Source organism: Colletes gigas, unplaced genomic scaffold, assembly GCF_013123115.1.
Source record: "Colletes gigas isolate AHSC1104 unplaced genomic scaffold, ASM1312311v1 Colletes_gigas_Sc00008, whole genome shotgun sequence".
Classification (NCBI taxonomy): domain Eukaryota; kingdom Metazoa; phylum Arthropoda; class Insecta; order Hymenoptera; family Colletidae; genus Colletes; species Colletes gigas.
Genome location: NW_025106637.1, coordinates 2,065,327 through 2,090,238, shown reverse-complemented (window position 1 = coordinate 2,090,238; position 24,912 = coordinate 2,065,327). Strand labels below are relative to the sequence as shown.

Sequence of the window (24,912 nt, the reverse complement as noted above, 5' to 3'; positions counted from 1 at the left end):
TTTGGAAATTCCGGGCACTATTGCGCCCTTGAACTCTTTGCTATGCGTGTTAGATATTCCTGGCAGCATACGTTTACCGTTTTGGGTATCAGAGTGCCTTCGAAGTACATTCCACGGTACTGGATGAATAATAAATAGATAATATTTAGATTAACCCTTAAAGTCGACGTCCCTGGAACCCAAATATGTCTCGTTGCTCGCGGTGGAATTATTTCTATTTCATTGTACTGTTTGGAATCGACAGTGGGCTGGGTCTGGAGTGTACATAATTAGTCACAAATTTATAGAAAATAAATTAGGGTTATAGAAAGTGCGAGTACATCTTGGTTTGCTTTGGTTTTGATAGGGTTCTATATTTGATTAATTTTATCGGTAGAATTTATTCGACCCGTATCGATTATAATCAGTGAACGTCTGAAGTATGTAGAGGCAACATAGAACATTATAAAAACCGCTATCGTACATTCTTAGTTTACGTTATTCTCGGATACCATATCGTACGAGTGTATGTAGATTTATGGGACTGGCTGTAGGTGGCTAACTTGTGAATGAAAGTGAGAGGTTTCCGAACGATCGACAACAATCGTACAACTTATTTTAAACGCGAATTGCAACGCACAAACGACTCCCACAACGCTTTATTTATTATTCTATCTTGTCATATATAATATAATATTAATATTAGATTGATTATTTCTGCAGTTAGGACAAACAACGCGTATTGTTAGTTTCATGGAAGACTGTTCTGTTCGCGAAGGGTTAACGAACCGAGTCAATGGCGGTCTCGAAACGCGTCCAAACGCGTCTATCGTCGGTTCCATCTTTGTTTTTAATATTAGAAGCGATTCGAGCCGCGACACAACTTAAATTACTCTGTTGAAAACTTGTAACAGAACGAGAGAGAGAGAGAGAGAGAGAGTGAGGAGGAGGGAGAATTGAATGGCCATCGGTCGTATCGTACGCCCGGTGCATTTGCGATTTGCATTCCTGCAGGCGTGCACCTCCTCGTCCGTGGCTATCCGATGGCACAAAGACTGACTTCAGGGTTACCGAGAACTCTTGGCAAGAACGCTGTTTTTCTCTCCCTCTCCCTCCCTCGCTCGTCCTCTTCTTCCCACTCACTCTCTTTTTGCGATTTCGACCGGCGAACGCTGGCAACGACCTCGAAATCCGCCGCTGGAACTCATCGACCTTTCGACGAGTACAGCTGATCCCCGAGAGCCCTTTTTTTTCTTCGTTTCGACGACCGTACGCGATTTTCCTTTACGAGGAAATCGATTGTCCGCCTGTCGCTCTTTGTTTGGACATCCGTCCGGCATTGGATCTCCGCTCGATTCGTTTCGAGATCGGAGGGAAATAGTTGTACCGAGCCGAAGGCTGCGCCGTTGTTTAACCGCGGCAATTAATTCTTCGTTCTTTGCTTTCCTATAAGGAAAACTGCAAATACCTTGCACTGGGTTACCTTTATCTCACCGACAACGCGAGAACTTCGTAAAATTGCAATTCGTAGACCATGTGTGTAAGAATATATTTACGGGAGTCTTCGATTGAAATAATTATGGTTTTTCCGAAATCCACGCGGAATCGATTACGAGATCGCCACCCTCGAGACACCGAGTCCCACTTTCGTCGCTTTAAAATACAGTTTCACTCTCTCCACTCGAATTACAGTCTCACTTTCGCCACCCTCGAAACTCGCTCCCAACGATCGTGTCTCCAGCGATCAGGAACCGCAGTACGTTTCTCCCAGTTGTTCGGCCGAATAAGTGAAACTTGATCTTCGTCGGATCAAAGAAAATTTCAGTTGACATTTATTCGGTGGGTGAGTTGCACCGAACAATAAACGTAACCGTAGAATTTACTTTCTACTTGAAACTCGATGCAGACTCCGTTTTTCGAAATCCGTCCTGGAATCCGCTTTCCATATCAAAGCAATTCGAAAATTTATATTCGAACGAATATTAAAGTGTCTGTAACTACTGTAACCGCCTCTTACAAGAGCCGCTGGTCGGTTTTAGCGAAAAAATATGATAAACGCGGGTAATATTGCACGATGGCGACGTTGTTTGATAAAATGCATCGAAAAAACAGCGAGACAAGCAGGTACAGGACTTTTTCATCGTGTCCGTTTCGAAACACGAAGTTTATGCGATATGTTTTATGCGTTCGATGGGTAACGAGGATACAATGGCGGCTTCTGGGTGGGCTACCGGCCTTAAAGTTTCCAATGCGAGCCGGAGCAGGTCTTTGCGTCCTGTGTAAGTACACGCAGGATACTTCAAAAGGAATCGATACCAACGTGTGCGGCGCTCGAGCACACGGTTGATCGCCTTTACGCTAAATATGCATAACTGAACTAATTGTCGCCTACGGTGCAATAAAGGCGCGTTTGCAACTCGATCCTTCATACTTATTCGCGATATTGCTTCTCGAATTTATTGTACGATCTGCAGAAACGCGTTTTAGATCTTTTTCCTTGTAACCTGATTTAATACTTGCTCGACGGAAGCCAAACAACATCAAAATTCACTTGAAATCTATCATTACTATCCATTTCGATGTTTACATCTATTTATTCGTAGAAAGTTAATTATTGGTCGTTGCAAGGTTTCAGCATCGATATCTAACGGATCTATCGGGCATAACGTAGTTTATGATCCTCTGACTCAGCCGATCGTCCTACGACCGAACTTTCGCTCGAATCGATATCGTTACGCGTTCAATTGAATCGTTAGAAGAGGCCGGGAGTTTTAAAACGTGATCCTTAAGCGAACGGGCAATGTATCACTCTTCTTCGCGCGAATATGGCAATCGCGGACGTGGCTGTAAATTGGAGGCAGTTTAGGTCCCCGGGTAGACGCGATCCTTCTTTAGTCACAACTTAATATGCAGACTGCAATACATCATAATAAAAGGGAGGCTGGGCGTTTACGCGTCTCGTATTAAAAGGGACATTGACGGGGCGCGGTAATTTGTCGCGAGAACGCATCTGAATACATTAATATTAAGCGGGAGAGGAAATTCAACGTGTGATTCCTTCTGGAATCGTAATCAGTAAGTCATTCGAATTTATCTAGAGCTCAAAAGCATAGTTTTACCACGTATTTTCAATCTGAAACAACCAAATATTCGGTAACAAAGTTCGACAGAAGAGGCTAAAAATTGGGGCTCGGCGATACCGCCTATCCGCGCATTGAAGTCACCAAACTGGTCGATTATAGGAATATACTTTGTGATTTTATTACGCGAAAACTAACAGCAGTATCGATCTGAAATTTTCACTGTATTTTCCAAGGTTTATTCCCTTACAGATGCCAAAATTTCAGGAATAAATATTAACAATTGACGGAGATACAAACATTTAAATCCTCAAACCTTGGAAACATTCTGTACAGCGTTTAATTTCCTCGTTGCCGTTTGAATCGGATCAAAAATCATTCTCGCACCTGATAATCCATTTAGTCCCCTAATTACGCTATTTTACACGGGGTAACTCATGATCGCTTGTTTGCATAATTCGCGATCGCTCTAGCCGCGGATCCAAAGGTGCCTGTGTTAATCAGCCAACGACGTGCAAACGTTGTGTAAGCGTATAATTGATTAATGACGACTAAACGAAGCGGTTCGTGCCCACGAGTGACCTAATTGTCAGCGACTTACGACTTTCTTTCAGCTGCTAACGATCTGTCGACGTTCCTGCACCGATAGAGATTGAAGCACTCTGCAATTAAACGCGTCGAGAGGATCGCGCACGTTCATTTGTAAAATGATTTGTACGACGGCTCGAACACGCTGACAATCTTAAACGTTGTTCCGGTAATCTCGGACGTACTCGGAATAATTAATCATAGAACATTCGACGATGATAATCGCATTTGCCACAATGACTTCTATAGGAAGACGAGTATGGAAACATATTCGTTTGAATATGAGATTACATTCGTAGAGAAATTGCAATATTTTTGTAAATGTTTGTAAAGTTCGTCCAGTAAAACTTTCTCAGAGGCTTCCCTCGTTTGTAATATTATGTAATCGGACTTTGAGTTCCGAGTGCTCCGCTTACAGTCCGCCGACTCGATTTAAATATTCCACGAAGAAGAATACCGATTATGAACAATACAGGAAGCCACTTTGAATAAGCTATGAATTGTGAGAAGCAAACAAACAAATCCGACACGCGCGGAAGGCAAATTGACCACGTTGATTTATCCCGTTATTAGCTAAATTGCTTTTAAATTTGTTGACACGTTCCCCCCCGTCCGTATAAACGTTTATCGGTGGATCGGAACCGATCAAACGGCGGCGAGGAGCTCTCGAAAGAAGAGGTTCGCGTTAAGCAGGGGCTAAGAACGACGGGGGGGCCCGCCGATGAAAGCGGTCGAAACATCGTCGATGGACGTTCGGGGCAAAAATCGCCAATTAATTTCGTCTATTTCATTCGAGCATTTCTGTCAAGGCCGGCAGGTTCGTAGGAAACTGGTCGCGCCAGGTCGAGCCGCGGATTCGCGTTCCTGGCGACGCGCCAAAACGGCTCGAGAGACGGATTTTTTTGTCGGAAGCTCGCGGGACAAAGCGAAGAAAGCTCTTCTATAGGCCATCGCCGAGAAAAGATGCGACCTGACGTGGGCCACGAAAACGTTCAAGGATCTCGCCTATTTCCTCGCTCCCTTTCATCCTCCTGCTCGTCCGTCTTCTCTCAGTTTCCTCTTTTTCCTTTCCTCGTAACTCGCTCGCCCCTCCCGGCTCGAGACAAGCTGCTTCGAAATTCTGTCCATTTTTCTCTCGTCACGACTACTCAGAATGTTGACTTGTAACAGTTTTTAACGCGATAAGAACTTTATTTAGCTGGAATTCCTGAAACTCTAAAATTAGCAAGTGTCGTGCCTCGTATATTTGTTAAAAATATAAACATCGTTCGATTCATTTGGAATTTCGATTCAGACCGCTTTCATAATCATCGACACATATTTAGCTAAGTAATAGCATTGCGTAGAAATAGCTGTAAGCAAAAAAGATCGAGGAATGCAGTACCGGGCGCTATAGTGTATCGGAATAAATAGGAAAATGGCGGTGTCAACGTTATCTGGTGTTACGAGCGGTTTCTCTTCCGGCCTTAGGATCGCGTGTACGAAAATTCTTGTTGCTTTTGAGCCGGCAACTTGAACGATCCGATAAGTAAATAAAGTGTAGACTACCTGGACGCCGTAACTATCAATCAACCGGTTCGATTATGTAGCTACAGCGTTTTCACTTTCTATTCACGGGCAACCGGATAAATATTCGACTCCTGCGAAGAAGTGACGAACCGGGGTGAAAGAAAGTTTTTAACGAGACGAGGAAAGCCTTGGGGCTCTCGGGGATCGACATTTTCAATTGACGGGGCCCTTCACTCTTTGTTGGATAGCGAAACGTCCTCGCGATGAAAAGAATCGTTGTATCGGGCAATAGAATCTAGCCTGTCGATGCGAGTTTAATTATGGGATATGAAAATTGCTTCCAAACGCTCGTAACGTACAATTAATCGAAAGGTTATTCGCAATTCCTCGACGTTGTGGAATTTATTAAATTTCACTCAAATAAAATTGTTCAAAAGTCCTCTGAAAACATTCCCGACTGCACAATAATAAATAAACGTGAGGTGCAACAGCTTCTCAAGTTGCTCGATGCAAGTCGAATGTTTTGTCGAAAAATAAGCGAAATTTCAAAGAAAACAATTTTCGCGAGAATTTTATAACAAAGCATATGCAGACGCGTGGAAAGGAACGGCCCATCGAGAAGTTATATAATATTTTCGTTCGACCGACGGTATTTGGGATTGTAATTTAAAAAAAGGCAATTGATATCGGCGAACAGGAACAGAGTGCTTACAAGAAAAAAAAAGTCTGAAGAATCCATGAGTCACGATTGTTATTTTAAATATGACAGGACTTGGTGTCTGTTTGAATTTCAGTCACGAGTCGTTAAGTCAAATCGTATTGCAATTATCTCTGTCTTCACCTTCGAGCTGGTCACTGTAAATTGTACGTGACTTCGATGACGCGAGCCAGATTGCAGATCATAAAGAGAGCACGCGCTGCTAAATATCGTCGGCGCAGGCTTATTCTCGATCAATTCGAAAGCGTCATCGGTGCAACGATAATAATAATATTCGTCCCATCGTTCGATCGTGATTGCAAATTACGCGCATTTCACTTTTCCGTGTTTTATTAACCTATGTCGCTGACATCTGATCGCGCGTCCAAACGTAACAACAAATTTATCGGTAATTGAAACAAATATATCGAGCAAAGTTTTCCATTTCCAATTAATAAATACCGCGTAGAAAGCGGCGGAGTGCTCCATCATTTCGGGCAAATAATCTAAACAACTGATCTGGAAACAGAAACCACCGGTCCCAGTTATCGAATCGACGAAAAGGAAAAGAAACGCAAACGGGAATCTGTCGGCTCCGCCAGCTAGAGCAACAGAAAATAGTTACGAGATCGCGCGTGAAGTTAATCAAGCAATGACGCAACCGAGTCTCATAAAGTTAATGGAAAGGAATCGAAATAACCTGACGTAACCGCGATAGCCATTAACATTAGAAGCTAAAGCTGTGGTTTAACACACCCAAGTGGCTTCAATTTTTCACTGCTCCTCTCCTGACACTCAATTTTTCACGCCTCGGCCTTAAATTTCAAGGTACCGATCTCCCACGCTGGAACAGGATTTATAAAAACGAAACACGAATGTTACTTTTGCGGCAGAAATTCATATAACAAAAGTTATTGCAAGTCGTTGCAGTAAACTTTTCGATGGCAACCGAGATATCGACCCTTAAATACTCTCCCGAACGAGATTAGTAGCATGGAGTCCTAATTATTGCGTTTCTACCCGGGACGATAAAACGAGAAACGTTGGCTCTATATTAGGGATCGGTGAAGTAACGTTCGCGTCCCAACGATATTTTCTATATCAAACAACGGTCGATTCAGCCGGTCGCGGAATAAATTCGTTCCTTATCGATCGAATGGAATAGGTGGCTCGTAGGTAACGGCGTCGAGAGCTTTCAATTCTTCGGGAAGGGCAATATTTTCAGGTACGGTGGCCGGCATGGGCGCCTGGACGCTCCGGGATCGTAAAAATAAGGAACAGCCCCTAAACGGTGCGCTAAAGCGACGCTGGCCGGGACGACGACATCACGCAGAAACTCTGTAATCGTAAATCGCTCGGAACCATAAGCCATGGGCCGTGCAAACAGCACGCAGGAACAGATAGAAAAACCTGTTCCAGGTCGGTTAACGCGGTGGTAATAACGCTCGAGAGCCCCGGATCGAGCATCTTCAAAGCGATCCGACTATCTGGATCCTTTAATTGCGCCTAGCATCCGCCCTTTATCGCCTCTTTGTCGCGATTATGAAAACATAAGCTCCAGCAGCGCGTGACAGAACTACCAGGTGTCACGATAAACTCAGACACCGTAAATTCTCCGGTAATTAAAAGAACGAACATTATTGATCGATGTTATGTCACGCTTAATAGAACGATCCTCGATCTTGTACGCGTCTCTGCTCTCTGAGAACTCTTCTCGTGTGTATTTAGGTTTGTTAGGAGCATCGAAATCTAGTTTAGAGATAAGGGAGGAGCGTGGTGATATTAAATATACGCTACATGGAGTCGATTTAACCCTTTGACGCTCCAAGTGTCGACCGGTTTGCCTCTAATGAGTTAAACGGTCCAGTTCGAGTACCATCGTGACGGAGGATATCGTATGCAGCACAAAGGGCGTGTTGTTTGTGTTTGATATTAGTGATTATACAACCACCGGCGATAAGTACTCGATCAAACGAATCGACACGGCTGCTGCAAAGGTTGTTTACACACACCGCCGTCTATAAGTCACCCGACACTCGATCGTCCGGCCCGGCGTATGCAAATTAAAATACGGATACGATTTTCTGGAGCGATCTAATTACCTCGGACACTCGGTTAAATTCATTTATTATTTCGCTATGAGATTTACAACGCCTATAAAAGATCATATGCTTCGATAACATCCTAATCATTATAGTAAAAAATAAAACACGTTCGTTCCGAGTCTTTTTATGCAAAAATGTTTGGAAATGTTAAGGTTATGCGGACGAGTCCTCTTCGTAGGAATATTCAGCGGAACTTTATACTCAAGGATCCTCCGCGTCTTTTGTTCATTTTCTCATACCTCATTTTCCTTTCATTGTTCTCAAAGACTGTTCCGTGACATCCTCTCTTCCTTTCAGCTTCTTCTTTCTTTTTTTTTTATTATTGTCTGCCTCCGTCCACGCAGTTCCTCTCTCCGGAAAGCTTTACGAGCACGAGCCGGACATCGCGGACATGTGTGCCCGGAAACTCTTGTTTAACGCGTTTGAGTGCTGCAAAAAACGGGTGGCCCCATTTTTCTCACGCGTCACGGTCAAGACGAGCGAGACGAAAATTACGTGGTCGAGGGAAAGTCAAGCCAATTGAGTCGTTAATTGGTCGTTATGGGCTAGCTAAGTTTATCCAAACCAAATTCCTTCGGGTTAAGAAAATAAATTCGGTAATCTAGAAACGTCTGAAGGGGTCGGAGAAAATTAATATAAAATCTAGCTGGCAGCGAACTCGTCGAAGATCGTTCGAGCAGATATCTTTGGCGTATAAGCAGGCGGAACATTGGCGTTCACCCGCTATAAATAAACGCGAAACGTTTCAAACAGTCCACGTAGCCTCTCTATGGGTATCGCGATGTTATTAATTGTGAGTACATCGTCGGGTCCAGCTTCTATAGTGACGTTAATATTTCAATCGCGCCGAATCTGGTTTACGATCCTCCTCGTCGCTCATTATTCCGTTCGCGAAAATTTTACGAGCAGCCCGTTGAAATTACCGCGTCCGCAGATTTCTACCGTTGAAAACTGGGATCGCGTTAATGAACAAGGACAAGGGTACGCGAGGACCGCGATAATCACCCTTTATAAAAGTCTCCCACGCGCGACTATAAATCGTTGCGTTAGTTTACGAGACACCAGCAACGAGATCGTATCGCCGTCCCGCCGTTCAACGCCATGATGTCACTGCCCTCCCGGGACAACATTCCATTCGTTGAGACTACCAAAATTTATCGAGCACCAGATAATTACCAATTGCCATCGAAAGGAAATACTTTCATGCCGGGCGCAACGTTTGAATCGCCGCCATTCTTAGTCGAACTTCGCTGACCCGGTTAAGTGATCGAATAACTCCTATTACGGTTACGCGGGAATTAGAGAATAGAGTAGCACTTTTTAAAAATTAAATATTTATGGACACAGATTCAAAGTCATGCTAATTCAATTCATTTTACGTTATATTTTTCTTTGTTTAACGTCGTTGCAAGAGTGAGAGTACAGACACACGGCGTGTAAACAAATAAAACAAGATGTACAAGACGCGAGGTGCAGCTAAAGTGGTTTTATTAAAACCTAGCCTCAATTTGCCTCTGTCAATACTGAATAGTAATCACAGCCAGTACGAGCGGAATGTCCCATTTTATACATATGCTGTTATTCTTGAGAATTCACGAGTTGTGCAATTTCTTAAAATAACACGTTATGATATTTCTTGTTTATTGAAAACACTGAGAATTTTTAGTTGCACGCCCGTGCACTGTTCTTACTATGGACTTTCATTTAATAGCGGGCATTTTAAATTCGTATCATCATTCAAACCCCGGACTCAACAAATCATGCGTCCAGACAACCTAATTGGATAAATTGAAATAGGCCCGCTAAGAATACCTTAATAATTCGCTCCCCTCGCCGTGCTATTTCTAGCAAATTGCAGTGGACGAAGGAAAAAGGAGAAACACGATTTGCGCAAGATCTATGGATCTTAAGCGTGATAAGAACACTAATACGGATCGTGACTGTGATCCGAGACAAGTTCCGCGATACCCCGTGAATAAAGATTCGTGGATGTTTACAATACTGCTTCAGTTTCCATTTAGTCTAAAAGGCGTAAAAAAATTTTTAAACGCACAAACCGTTTGGTATATCGATACAAGCTACTTTTGTAACGACAAGAAACTTCTTGTCCGATCTCGAGCACGAATTCAAGGAAACAAATTCAAGTGTCGTAACCTGAAGTGTTCACTTCAGTTCGAGAGGGTCTATAAATTTACACAGCGCGTTTCTCGCGGTTAGGTTAATAACAGCGTACAGCTGTACCTCGTTTTTACTTCCACGCATTAATATTCTCCTTCTTTAAAAAAAACGTCGGGTAAAAACATTCGACACGTGCTATTATTATTTCGTAAAATACGATCATAATTAGAAGAGCGAATCGAGTTTGTAGGAAATGGCTCTGGTATACTCCGTAACAAATTCGAATATTAATATTGCGTCGAGTGTGAATTTCCAAAATGGCCGCAAACGCCGAAAGACTCGAGAGGGCTCGGCGGTTCCCGGGGAAAAAGGTAAAGAGGCTCGTAAGCGGGCAATAGATCAGAAATTGCTTTCGTAACCGCCGCGAGGAAGCCGGCGAGATTACGACGCGAGTAACCAGGACTCGACGCGAGAAGATAAACGCGCGCGGAGCGAGCAGCGATCGGAAAAAGCGCGCACTTCGCGCTAGAAACCGTCGATACCGTCTCCCCTTATCGTTCGATAAGTCGCTCGGAGCGTTTCTGGCAAAGAAAAACGGATTCACGTGGGTGAGACTTAATCCCGCTCGCGTTCCCGATAAGGATATCCTCGTACTGAATATCCTGCCGTCGAGGATCGCGATTGGAAAGGCTTGTCGCGCGCGCGGACGCAAAAATTGTACGTGGGCCGGTAGTAAAAGATGCACATCCGCGAGCCTGGCGGGTTTTTTTTTTCTACGACGAAACCTTCTACGATTTTCTCTGAAACGATCGGGTTCGAAATTGAACTTAATTTATTACGGATCGTTCGAGGGCGAGTGTGAGTTTGATTGCTTCGATCCGAGCAACGTCTCCGCGGGACTACAATAGAAGCTTCCGATGAAAATATCAGGAATCGATCGTAAATATTTCCTTTATAGTTTTCGACCGTATTTCGAAATGGACATTGGTTCATCTTCTGTTCGTCATTTTACCTACGTCTGATCACGAGAGAATCCGCTCCGTTTTGTCGTCGATTTCGTGGACTTTGCATCGAGATCTTTGAGACTGCCTATGGAAAGGTGGTTTATAGTTTCTAGTAGCATAAGCGTACGTGGGTATTTAGTTACTTTGAGGAGGATCTGTTTAGTCTTACAGGAACGTGTTTGTGTATTCACGCGGGGTGAACGAAACCTTACATTTTGTGCAAAGTCGCGAGCAGGAGCGATTAAATACATATTTGCCGGGCGTGTTTAAATATTTACCGATGTGCTTCGTCCGTGGCTGTGGTAACGATTATGGTATCGCTATCGTACGGTTTTCCATCGATTACACAATTCACGATACAATGGAAGCTTGCGCAACGAGCAGATTTGCTTTTCTCAGAGACCATAGTCGAAGATGAACACGTTTCACCGCTCGTGTTGGAAAAGATGTCGAAAAACAATCCACGCTATTAAAATACAACAAAAATACGGATGAGATATTTTTCTAAGATCTCATCTCGTACGGTGAATTTCCTGGAAATAGTCGCGCCGCGTTTGAACGATGTTTCTAGCGAGAGGGTGATTTTGAAACCCATTTTACGACCGCGAGCCAAACTCCTACCTGCTCTAAACGTTTCCTATTCACCCGAAGAGGTGTTAATCGCCTCGAAAGCGGTAGAAAATTTTCCAACGACTCCGATGCCTCGCTGGCAGCCAGTCAATGTATTCTTAGCGTACAGAAAACTCATTGTAGTTCCGTTCGTAGGAAGCGACCAGCTTCCAGAATACACTGGCTGACCTCGAGTCGCGGAGCTTCGAACAGTCTGCGATTTTATCGGCACAGAACGAACGCATTAGACCAAAATGCCAGGCATTCATGACCACGCCTAACAGTACCTTCCACCTGTCCAAACGTAATGGGATGAATGTATTAAACGGGCCTTGTGTCCTAGCTGGCAGCTAGCCGAAAATAGACTCCCTGGCAGGATGTTTCCGGCGCAATCGACGTTACATCGATCCGTATCGACGCTGGTCGTTTTATTTAGAAGGCCACGCGTCCCTCGAGAATCTACTTGTGGGGAGCTTCGACGTCTCCGTTTCGGTGCACGTGGCTAGATCAAAGGATGGAGGCACCGATTCCCTTTATCGAACCCTTTGGCTCCGTCCACTTTGAATCTCGACCCTCTCTCTGTCGATCTAACCCTGACCGTACGTTTAACGAGGTTTCGGATTTATGGATCGCGCACCGATACGCCTTTGGATCTTCTACTTTTGATCTGAATGGACCTCGTTACTCTAAGTGGAGGAACAAGTAATATCGATGTGCTTCCGTCGGGTCCACCGGGAAAGTTCCGGCCATTTAATAACGTTGAAAACTTTTTTAGTTACACGAGAGACCGTAGACTTTTACTTTGTAGAATTTATTATTGTTTCCAAACCATTTGTGTTTGAATGGTCCGAACGTTTATAAAAATATTCTCGATTATGCTGTAACGAGGTGTATTGTGAATATTTCCATTGCCAAACGGTAAGTGCACCATCAATGGTTTGATCCTAGGCGTTGCGTCAGAGACTCCGGGGGCAACTAGGTCTATTGTCCCCGGCTCTATGAGCAACCCACGTGCGAAAATTGAGTTAAACGACCGATTATTCGGCACGTGCGAGCGCAAGTAACCCTTGAAACGAGTCTGCACAACGTTTTCGGAGACGTTAGTCGAGCGGCTGTTGTAAGCAACGGTCAGCAGGGAGTCCAACACCTAGATACCTACGCCTCTGGGCCGCGCGTGCGAAATCTAATTTTGCAAACGCGGTGTAGCCTTGCTCATCGTCGTCTAGACGAGCTTTATTTCCTTACTTCTTTGCTCCGAGCGAATATTCGCTTGGGAAACAGTAAAGAATACTCCTTAAAAGAATAGGAGCAGGTTGTTTTCTGTACTAAACCGTCCACAACATTCTAACACATTGTTTAATTCGAGGGATGAAACTTTAATTTAAAACAGCAGAGTTGTAAGTAGGTGTGTGTGTTGTTCCATGTCTCGCTGATGATGTGTGAAAACACAACATTCATTAGGCTATTTGGAGTACGAGATGCTCGAGCTTGTTTTACTACAGCTGAAAAGAGGTATCTAGTGCGTGGACCTAATTTTCAACGTCAACATCTGCCCGTTCAATCGGTTCATTGTTCCGTCTGAGATGCAGGTCAATCGCCTGCCTGTCTTTTCGGTGTTCTTTCTTCGAAATAAATTTCCCAAAATTGCCTGCACGGGCCAGGTGATCTTTGAGGAATTCGAGGAGGAAGAGTCCACGAGAATTTCGAATGAGATTCGTCTGGTGTTACAGGGCCCAGTAATTAGGTCGAGTGGTTTGATTCGGTATCGAGAATAATGACGTCGAGACTCAGCCTCTCGGTGTTTATGGGTGCCTATTTCTATGTCTGAAAACAGACGTTTGATTGACTAGCCGAACCTTGATGCAGCTAAATTAAAACGTGACCCAGATGGTCTGAAACACTGGTAAATACGCGACGAATAATAGAATTCAACGAGTTTCCGGGAACAATACGAGGAAATTGTGCGTTCTCGAGCGTCCAATTTGGGAGTTTAGAGCGTAGAATCACTTTGTTTCGAAATAATAATGAGCGATACATGTGAAAATATATTTAACCCTTGAAACAAAGAATGGTGTCGATCGATAGCGAATCATTTATACGATTTTGTACGGACGTAACGCGCACATGTAACATATGCGCCACCAAATTTTTACCATCGAAAGTGATGGGCTTATCGCTCGAACAAGAGCAAACAGTAATCGCTGCACTATAAATACAAATGATGACACTATCGATTTACAAATGTGTATGCTAATGTATTTTAACGTAACACACTCTAGATGCTTTCGATTACTCCGCTACTATATTATTATTTCTTCTCTCGATCTTAATTGTTTGAAAATATGTAGAAAGTTTTCTTTCTATATCAGCTTCGTCGACAGAATAAAATTCTACGCTTTCACTTTCTAAGTCGGCAAAACGCATCCAGAGAATAATGCATCGAGGAAGTCTCGTCATCCGTTGAATGCGCAGGACCTGCTATGACGTACGACCCAGACCTGACAATAAATTTCGAGCCAACGGTCACAAATAATTCTCACTCTCTCTCTGGCCAAAGGACGCGAAAGAACAGCAATTTAAAATCCAATACCAATCGCTATTTCCACGGATAAACCCCGTCCAACGCGTCTTCGAACTTCCATCGAGGGACGGCCATCTTGGATTCTTTCTCTCGCTAGCAATTTCGCCGTAATAAAGGTTCCAAAGCGCGATTTTACGATTGTCTGGCTACGAACAGTCTCGAGATCGTTAAGAATCTCTGGATTTTCGGGGCTTCCGGGATCCACGATCACTCTGATCCGCAATTTTGGTCTTCGAGTCGACTTTCGAGGTTTCGATGCGAGAAATCGACGAGAATTCCTAATGTTCGATAGGTTTCGAAGCGGTTCGGATGCTTTTGTCGCGGCGATTCGAAGTATCTCGGGGCCGCCAGTAAATCTGGGCGTCTATGATATACGGTCGAGTCCTCCGGGGGGGTTTTTAGGATCTTCGGCGCGAGAAGGAGCTGGCACAACGCCCAAGGCGCTTCCGGGTAATGTGCAAAGGCGTTTGATGACTTTCAGTCAGCCGCATCAGCAGGTGAGGGGTGTAAAAGCCCCATAAAACGAGTACCACTTTGCTTCTTACTCCATCATACGAACCTACGAGGACCTTGAACCGCGATTATTCTTAGATCGTCGTCCGAACTTCGCCTATAGAGTCGAGGCCAAAAATCGCGGATGCTAATTCACGAATGTCCAGCGTTCTTGCAACCCAGGCCCCGATACGCATAAATATTCCGCGCAGAAAGCAACATTTCTTGCGACGCGATTCATCAAAGTCTGCTTCTACTCGACTTCTCCCTTGGCAATCCTCGTGACGTTTCGACATGACGTAGATCCGCTTGTGCAACGAACTATTTACCCACAGAACTGTACCGTGATCCTTTGTTACGAAATGAACTACCCTCGTTTATATCGTTGCACCTCTCCGAATGCGTCGAGACAATTCAATTAACTCGAGAATTTTTCAATTATCAAGAACCTGTGTTGGAGGGTTGAAAAATGAGCGCGAGAAAGCTTTGGGGGGCAGAATTGGGAGGAAGAAAAGAAGACGCCCCGAGAGCTTGAAATAACCATGACTGCGTATGACCCAGTTTCACGTGGCCAGCTTCTTTGGCACGGTCATGGTCGCGAACGATCCCGTTTTACCGATTAAACGATGAGACACGAATCTTTCTGACCGATCGTCTGCCTCGTATCACGGCGCTTAGGACACTTCTGATCTCGCGTGACACGCAAAAGATTCACGGTTGCACAACTGTTGCTTTGATCGGTGCTTGATCCAACGCGACAGTTCCTCACGAATTATTTTTTTTCCCTTTCTTCGCCGCGTCCACGTTGTACGTTCAGGAATGAAATCATCCGAGCAAGCTGATATTTCATTGTTGTTAGCTGCTTTGATAATGTCGCGTTTCTTACGGTTACGTCAGCTCCGGTTATGTTTATTTTATCTGAGTCGCTGCTTCTTTTTGTCGGAAGACTTGCCTCGTTGCTTCGAGACACGAGTTCGTGAGATCGTTACAATAGTGGAACTGTTTTTCCAGAAAAGTCGAGGATCGACGACACTTTTAATACGCGCGCGGAAATAATAAAGTAACGCTTCATGCGACCCTGTGCGCTACTTTAAAACGCGAAAAATAGAACAAAGAAAACGGTTGGACGGAATCCAGCGAACGGCGGGAAAAAGACACAGCCCGTAAATCATACGCGCGTGGCGTTAAATCTTCAGTTTTTCTCGCGAGTCAACGGGACGCGTTTTACGGTCGCGTTTCCAAGCGCAAAGACTTGACGACAGTAAAACGGGCCCGATGTTATTCAGTTTCTTCCTCTCCTTTTTTACCCCCCCCCTCGTTTCCCCAAGCAACTGACAACCCATTGAATGTAAACGTTTGCCCGTAAGTGGAATCGCAAACGTTTCGAAATAATCGCGAATGCGGTAAATCCCGATGGAATTTTATGAAAGCTGGTTGTCTTTCGTTCCTGACCACGCGACATTGTTTTCACGGCGTGCGTGTAACTGTGAATAACCGGCGACGCCATTGAACGCAAAAAGAGGCAGCGTGAGAAATTTTTTACCCCTCGCGAAATGGGAGACGTGCCTAGGACTTCGATTGAAATTTAAACGACAGTTTCTTAAGAACCAACCCCGTATGTGGGTCGTAGCTATTGCACACAGCGGAGGAAGCCATTTTTACAAATTGTGTAATCGTACCAATTTACAAAGTGTAACTTTGGGTGGTAGGAGCTACGTAAGGTGTTTCAGAATTCCGTAAAAGACCGAAACCAAAGGTTGAAATCGTTCGTCGGGTTTTTTTCTGGATACGAGCAGAATTCGTGAGGTCCCGCGGTCGAGTGCAACAGGCAGGTTTAAACAAAACGCACGGGAACGGTGCCGTTGAACCCGAGTCGTTCGTGAGGAAGTTCAAATTTCATTCATTAAATTCCCCGGGGGCCCCCGACGTCGCGTCGAAAATAGCCGTGCGAAAGAATACGAGATGCTCGTAAAAACATGCTCGTAAAAAGTTTTTTCTGCGTGCACCTTGGGCGCGAAATCCAGTAGCAACAGTACGCGTAATTGTCCACCCCGTTTCACCGTACGTCGGGATCGGTCTCGAGTTAATTTATTTACCGTTCGATCAGTCGGCGATCCTCCGCGGGGAGTTTTATGGGGAGTTTAAGGAGCCGACGAATTAAAAGCCAAGATGGAGATTATCTCCGCGGCTGGCGGACACCTGGAATTCACGAGTGTTTAACTTTCTTTTTAACGATTCCTGTACACCGAGACAGCGATCGGACGTTCCTCCGTTGAAACTGTCGCCTTTTTCCGAGAGTTTCGGAGTTATTTAGGTAGCTAAAAGTTGGAAAGTGAGACGAACGCGCGGCGATCGTCGCGATAGCCGCGTTCCAGGACATCTGGCCATCGCGCCACCCAGCGTTCCTACTCCCTTTCTGCATTTTTCCGTTCCAATTCTAGAGAACGAGGCTCGACGAAGATGGTGATCGTAGGAACCACGTCCAAGGATGAAATTTATCTTCGGTTCCATTTCGTTCGAGGTCCAGATGTTTTATCGTGAGACGGATGTAGACTATACAACTGAATTTTCGTTCGCGGAAACGAGAAGTCACGCGTCCCAGAAATAATTTCGAGACGCGCAAGCACACGTTCCGCGGAATGCAAACGATTTTTGTTTTCGAAAGTCGAGCGAACGGGGAACCGTTCAACGTCAATAAATCAGCGAAGCGATCGGAAAGCGCGGGCACTTACGCTTGCGCTTTCAGCGTGTTCCTTACAAGCGTCTGCCAATTAAAGGTACATCCCAGCGACGCGATTTTCTGGCCTTCCTCGATTCGTTAGGAGGAAGCGAACAGTGATCGTACGCGATAGCAAACGGTCATCCGTAACGTTCTTTAACGAGGCAAACCGCGATTAGAAATATCAAAAAGTATTCAAATAAAAACGACAGAAGTTACAGCGCTGCATTAAATATTGACAAGGCGTCTTGACTTTTTTTTCGCAAAGCCTGCCGCGAGGAGACGAATTTAACAGAACTCGTAAATCTCGGATCCTAGAAACACATTCTTGGGCGCGAGAATAACACATAAATATCGGCGGTATTCTCTGACCTTCGGTTAATATTTTCCTTCCGCGGAAAACTTGCAGCGAAGTCGGCTGTAAACCTCCGCCCGTTAAAAGTTTAATTCGAGGAACTGCAATCGCGTAATAAATATCCTGTAAAAATCAAACACCCGCTTCTGACGGGTTCTTTTCTTATTTAAATTCATATCAAGCGTATAACATCTTTATTCTGAATGTTAATTCGTATTGTTAAGAGCGTTCGACTCTAGTATTCAAGATGGCCGCCGTCCTCCACCGAAAATCGCAGGATTTTTTAACGAATTCAACGAGGTAAGGGATTAGTATATTTCTTCCGTTTATTTAGACGTTTCGTTCGAAGTTGCAACGTCCCCTCGGAGCGTCTTTAATTAATTATTCGTACTTCTATGCACCGCGTTCGCGTAACTAGCAGAAAATTCGTCTTGCACGCGCGTAGATCCTCTCTACGGGCTTCTGCTCGTAACTTATGGAGGCAAATTTACCAAGTTGCCGCGTAGTCTGTGCGTTAATCTCTCCACTTCGGTAGATCGATTCACAAGGAGGCTGGATAACTCGTGGTAGCTTATGTTGCGTTTCTATCGGCGACGGATGTACTGAGTGGCTCGTTCAGACGTTTAAATAACACTGTCAATTACCCAGCCGGGCAAGAAATAATTTATATCAGGGGAATGGAGAAAATTGGTAATCGGAAACGTGGAAGATTTTTCTTTTCTTGAGATATTTATTTAAAATTTCGTATCTCCAGATTTGTTAAAAACAGACATTGTGGTCAAATAACAAGAGTCTTCCAAATATTTTTAACACATTTCCCTCTGAAACTTGGGGCTGTCGGAGCGTTGAATGAAAGCTTCGTGTTTGATTTTCTCGAAATAGCATTTCATCGTGCGCGCCATTCTTCCAGCGTCTAAATTATTGAACCGGAGTATTTCTGTGCCTTCCACGTACAAAGGAATCTGTGACCACGGTAACAAGCGAGCCGGACAGCGTGAGAAATCGATTGTCGGGGGGAAAAAAGTGCACCAGGATTCGCTACCGAACTCGGTCGAGGAGTCCGGGCGCCACTTGGCCAGTCGTTTGCCAAGATAATCCGGAAACTCGTTCTAGCGTTACCATGGCAAATGTCCAATCTGGACCGTGTTCCACCTACTAACGTGCCCGCTACAAAATGCACCGGGAATGCGGCCGTAAAAACACACGCGTGTCCACATGCCCCTATGCATCCTCCAGCAGTCCGCCATTGCCGCTTTATCAGCGTCATGTTATGCACAGTTGTCAATCGTTCAACGATACCGTTTAAAACGCCGTTTAGCTCGGAAAATTATGAATCCTAATGCGCGGTTAAATATACGTTATAGGCAGAAAATATTAGGTTGCGCAAATATCCGCTCGCGTCGCTATTTTAATACCTTATCATAAACCTTTACTGCGTATGAAAGATATTAGCTCCTCGACTGGATAAATTAAATTGACCTGGTCGATTTTGCTCAAGCAAAGTGACTCGTATCAGGAAATAACAGGGAGGTCCAAAAGATGGTTAATTGAATTATCGAAGAAGATTGTACCGGAGCAATTGCTTCTCATCTTGTCACTAGCTGTCGCGAGAACCTGACGAACGTGCTTGAAACTCTCTTAGGACTAAGGAGAACGCGTAGAACGGAATATTTAGAGCGCAGGACAAGATAAGTGCAACGAGCCGATAATATCCAGGCGAAATTCTTTCCGTATCTTGAGCACACAAGTCTTTTGATTGCATGTCCGGATAATTGTCCGAGTAATCAATGTCCAGGTAATCCAACGAGCTCATAAATCCGAATCAGCTACGTGTTTAAGCGTCGTTTCGCTAGAATCGACCGGTGCCTGACGTTCCGTTCCCCGGGTTGGTAATGAATCTTGTAATGATCACGGTGCAAGGTTCGAACATGTTCGCGACGTACTGGAGAAATACCAGTACAGGGAGAGGCAAAAATACCTGTTTATGCCAACCACTTTAAATACGCCTTTGTACGAGGGCCCGGGGAGGGATACGCGCCAGGCATTTTCGCAACCGCGTTTTAGGAATTCGCGAGAGACGAGCCCCTAGGGAGGTCACTTGGACGATGACTTCCGAGGAGGATGCGGCCAGAAGATACGTATTTTTAGACCCTACCGCGTACGATAATATTTTTATTCGACCTGCCCTGACCGTCCGACGATTCGAGCAAGTTTGGCGAGAAGAAAAATAATCGCCATTTTCCCTGTCGAGCTATTATCGATGTGTTCCGGGGGATAAATATCCGAACGAGGTGATCCATCCGGGATAAAATAGCCACGAATGAAAATATACCGCGACTTAATTCGTAGCTTGACTTACCATTCCGTGACAGAGGCTGACAGTGACGACGGAATACGGATCGTCGTCCACGGTTCCGGTGTAAAGGCATCCAAGTTCATGGCCTGGATGCTCCCTTCTGGTTGTGTTCTCGCTCATGTGAGTTATCTACACAAACAACGCGAAACAATTACAGTTTTAGAAACGAGCTCGAAGGTGAAACATCTATTTCTCGTCGAATAATAGCTTGCAGAATATTTAAATTGTTTATGAATGGTTAGACTCAAGAACGATTCTGGACCTATATCCCGAAGGGAAAGAGCTTTTTACATAATCACGTTTCGTTCCGCCAGACGCTACCGAAATTTAAATTTGAAGCTACGAAACATTAATAGCCGGAGGGGTTCCAGAAATATCGCTCCTTAATCTTAATTTTCTACGCGGGAGAGCAAATACCGAAGCAAATACCCGCGACAATTAATTTCAAACGCCTTATAAATAATAGCATTACGCGCTATGCTGCTTCCCACACTTAAACCGCTGTGGGACCCAAGCGTAGAAGCAACGTTATGCAGATCTCAGCGTCGGTACGTTGAAGATGGTATCTCGTACATTAGCATAGTAATAACGTAACCAGCACCGTGTAACGTAACAGCATTAACAGCAATAAACGCGTATCTCGGTAGATTAAATTATCGTACCGATCCGCGGGTAGTGAATGAAATTGAAACGTGTTACAAATTGATACCGGACGCCGTTCACTTACCTTAATATTCGACGATACGAAGCTGGAATCGAGCCTGAGACGCAGACGAAATCGCCTGCCGAAGGCGGTAAATTCGTATTGGGGATAAGAGTCCCAGACTTCCGCCGAGGCGTGGCGGAAATGGCCGCTGTGGTGCCTCGTGGCCGTCGTGTAATTCTCCGCTGCGAACAGACGGGTTTCACTTTATCGATAACGGTACTACACCTTCGCGAAACGGTTATCGAATCCACGGGATTATTAACATTAATTACGCGGGGGACTAAAAGCTTCCAAGAATGTTTCGTTTATTCTTTGAACCACCCCTAATCAGACATCACCATTCGAGAAACCTCGAAGGGCTTCGTTTGATGGGAGTTGCGGTGTGTTTCGTACGGTTCCCAGGCGCCTAGGTTTATAGCCGTGGCGTTGAAACACACGGTACACGCGCCAAAGCATACCTAGCATACTTAAAATACGGGGTTCGTGCCAGTTAGTAACTAGTTCATTTGTTGCCGGTAATCGTTGACAGTCGCGCAAAGTTGGCAAGCAACGAATGACTGGTGCGTGACCGGGTGCGTGACAAAATGCCCGGTGCCTCGTTGCGTTGCGTTAAACGCGGCGCTTTCTCAGCGAATGCGGCTTTTACCGTTCGGCCGATCCTTTTTATTTGTCGACGGCTGCCTATCTAGTTTCTTGACTCGCCGCAAACGTGTTCGACAGCAAAGACTACTGTTTCGTTAACTGTTACTCGCATGCGTGACTATTAATTTTTGCCCATTATTCTTTGACGAATAAATCATCGGTATTGTTCCACTTCGTCACCTGCCACACCGTCTGATCCATCATCCAACGTTCCACCATGACACCATCTTGCAGATCCTGGCATTCCCAGAAACTGGGGAGGAGTAGCTGCTAGCGTGTGTTCTCAGCTGTTCTTTAGCTGTGACGGAGATCTAATGGAGACATAGTAATTGCAGCGAGCTATTGGAGGTCCTAACAACTTGGTAGTTTTCCAGAAGACCCAACGAGTGTCCCCAGGACCTAAGAAAGGGTGAAAATTGCGAGCAACCTCCGGTACAGGTGATTTACGGTTCCGAGAATCGAGATCGCAGATCGATGCGCGGCGATCGCGTCCTTTATAAATATCTGGTCCCGCTCGCGTCGTCTGCTTTTTATCTGCTCGGGGTCTCGTAGAGCGTGCATGCGCCGCCCCGTCTCGCACAATCGAGAGCTTAACGAGGCGAACGTGATCCTGATAAAGGTGGTGCGCTCGCACCGGCCGGGGCTCGATACGCTTCGAGAATCCCGCGTACACGTTCCATCATCGGAATGCATCCCGAGCGCATCGTCGTCTCTAATTGCGCTAATTTGAATCGCCGTCGTTCCGTTCCTTTCTCGCGTCTCGCGCGTACGCAGATAGCGATGGGAGCAATGGTCTCACAAGCACAGCTTCCACGAAAATCGAGTCGGTTTTCTAGGACAGCTCAGGACTTTGAAAAGTACCCAGATTGAACGTAGCCTTTGTCAGAGTCAAGATGAAAGGGATTTGATAGACCCAGCAAGTGTTAGGAAGTTTGCTCTTGGGTACTCCTCGATGACAAAGTCTTAGCTCAGACAATGAAGGTCGTATAGTGCTCTAAGAGGCTAATAAAGATTGTAAGCCAGTGGTGTAAGTGGATCGTAAACGTGTACCACCCCCTGGTTCCCACCATTAAAGGGTTATAGAATTCTGAATAACTAGCCCCCTCAGTCGTTATCCCAGTCATAAAGAATTCGATTCTAGCGTGCAACGGCTATAAGGAAGTTTAGACTTGGATTCTCATCGCTGACAGGTACCAGGACAACTCCAGAGACACGATCCTTGACAGCTCATCGATCCGTGGTTTTGAGTGGCAACGTTTGGAATTCCGATCGCAGCTTTTGTTGAAACTCGACGTCTACGAGCGTGCTGATGCTTATTTGAGCAGATGATTAAACGATAGTCGAAGAAAACTATCAAACCCTAGCAGTTACTTGCGTGGATCCCGCTGCAACGCCACTTATTTATTGACGATTATTGTAACGGTATTTCGCACGCCATTCGCGGAAAGAATTATGTAATTTCGTTGGTCGTGGCTTCCGGGTTCAGGCCAGGTGTCTGAGGGAACATTCAAATGATGCTGGAATCTCAAAGACTGCCTGATTCTATTTCAATCCTTCCCAGAGTCTATCTACTGACTGGAACGTAATTACCAGACCAGTTTATTTTACGATTCTAATTATATTTTAACCAGAACAGTTTAAGATGACAATAAATTTGATTATGGTTGATCAAACCCGTTCAAACGGTCGTTGAATCGGTCCCATCGCTAGGCCCCGAGCCGCGTGTCAGCGTTTAACACGCCCGCGAAAAGCGTAACGCGATCCACGAACTCGATATTCGTTTCTCGTTTGCCTTTTTCGTTTTGTCGTTCGCATTCCCCGGCCACGGACGAGCTTTTCGAAGCCCTCGAACGCAACCGACAAACGAGATTCGTCGCGATTCTCATTAAAACGTCAAACACTCGAGGGCGATATTAGTATTGTCGTCGTTGCTAATCCCCGCTCTCGAGATAACTCGCCATTAAGCCGGCCGAAGATTCGACGCGATTGATTATCGAAGAAAGCGGCCGTCGATCAAGCTTTATCAAACCGAAACATCAACTTACGCGGATCCCCGTACTGGTTCTCGCTGATCTTCATCAGCATGACGTACTCCAGATCGGAGCTCGGGGATGACGACTCATGGATCGGGGATTTGTCTTGGTCCCTCGACGGTTTCACCACTTTCGGTATCACTGCAACAAAATTACACGAGCAATAAACACTTTGGTCTCATAAGTTAAGGAACAACTTATCGAACATTCGTAGAATTTGTAAATATTCTTCGCCAAAATACGCGTTGTTTGCATTTTGAAATATTGAAATCCTCCAATCCGTACTCTCGTTGTAAAATACTACTGTACAAATTAAATCGAATCTAATTAATCGTCGTAGCATATGTATTTTTCTCGTCGGGCAGATAAGACGGATAAAAAGAGCACGGACGGAGGAACACCGTGCGAACGGTGAACGCCATTGCGCAATTGGCTACTTAGAATCGATTAATAGGCCTTCCTCTTCGACAAAAATCGAAATTCTTTACCGATATCTCGCCAACCTTGACCAACAACGCAGCAAGTGTGCACTCGTGGAACTTTAACTATGATTTATGCACTCGGATCACTGACGTCTCTGGTCGTGGAATAATATTGGGTTGTGACTTATGACACATCCAGACTCTTTAGTGTCACATGAAATTCGCATTACTATTCTCATTCTGTAATTATCGTTTCCAGAGGTAAAATTCTTGTAAAAATCAAAGGATAAAGTTTCGAAGTTTAAACAAAGATAAACTACTTTCTATCAGTTATTAAAACCGGAAAGCGCTTCGTTTGAGTAACTGATACCAATTTCATTTGCTTAATAGAAATATATTGACATCTAATCCGACGCAGACGCGATGCAACAGAAAAATGCAAGTTGATCTTTTAATCTGACGTCTATCTGACATAAGACGGCGACATCTCCATTCCTCGCGTGTGCATTCAATTTGTATCGTCAATCATTCGTTTCCACCAATGTTTCTCAACCTTTTTCAAATTTCGATCCTCGTGGATTCGAAAGACTCGAGTGGCCGAGCCTGTAAACGAAACACTATAAATAAACGTTCTTTGCACTGTCCTTTGTAACGCAAGATGTTGAATCGTCGAATTTATCCTGATCGTGTCCTCCTTTCGAAGCGAATTTAGAAAAGCTCGAAATCGATTTGGCATCCACCGAAGTTCTTGGTGCACCATTCAAGCATCAATACTCCAAATAATTAGATCATCGTTTACAGAAGCGATACAACTTACATTTTTTCAAATATAATTTTGTTTACAGCGACTTTGAACTTGCATCGAGAGCTCTCTAAATCTTTGTTAACACCGCAGAGAGCGTCAGAGTCTCTGATCT

General features: G+C 44.8%; 2 protein-coding genes across 2 annotated transcripts in view; one reads left to right on the top strand and one right to left on the bottom strand.

The window, feature by feature from the left end:
- LOC122396877 (zinc finger CCCH domain-containing protein 14) overlaps positions 1–24,912 on the top strand; it is an 87,704-nt gene that overhangs the window by 24,580 nt on the left and 38,212 nt on the right. The window lies entirely within an intron of this gene.
- The window catches only part of LOC122396876 (A disintegrin and metalloproteinase with thrombospondin motifs gon-1-like), a 91,316-nt gene that overhangs the window by 37,491 nt on the left and 28,913 nt on the right, over positions 1–24,912 (bottom strand). The window contains exons 3-5 of the mRNA XM_043395605.1: positions 23,586–23,714; positions 20,920–21,080; positions 20,196–20,321 (exon numbers count right to left, since the gene is read on the bottom strand). Of these exons, the coding sequence (XP_043251540.1) occupies positions 20,196–20,321; positions 20,920–21,080; positions 23,586–23,714 (416 nt within the window). The remainder of the gene's footprint in view (positions 1–20,195; positions 20,322–20,919; positions 21,081–23,585; positions 23,715–24,912) is intronic.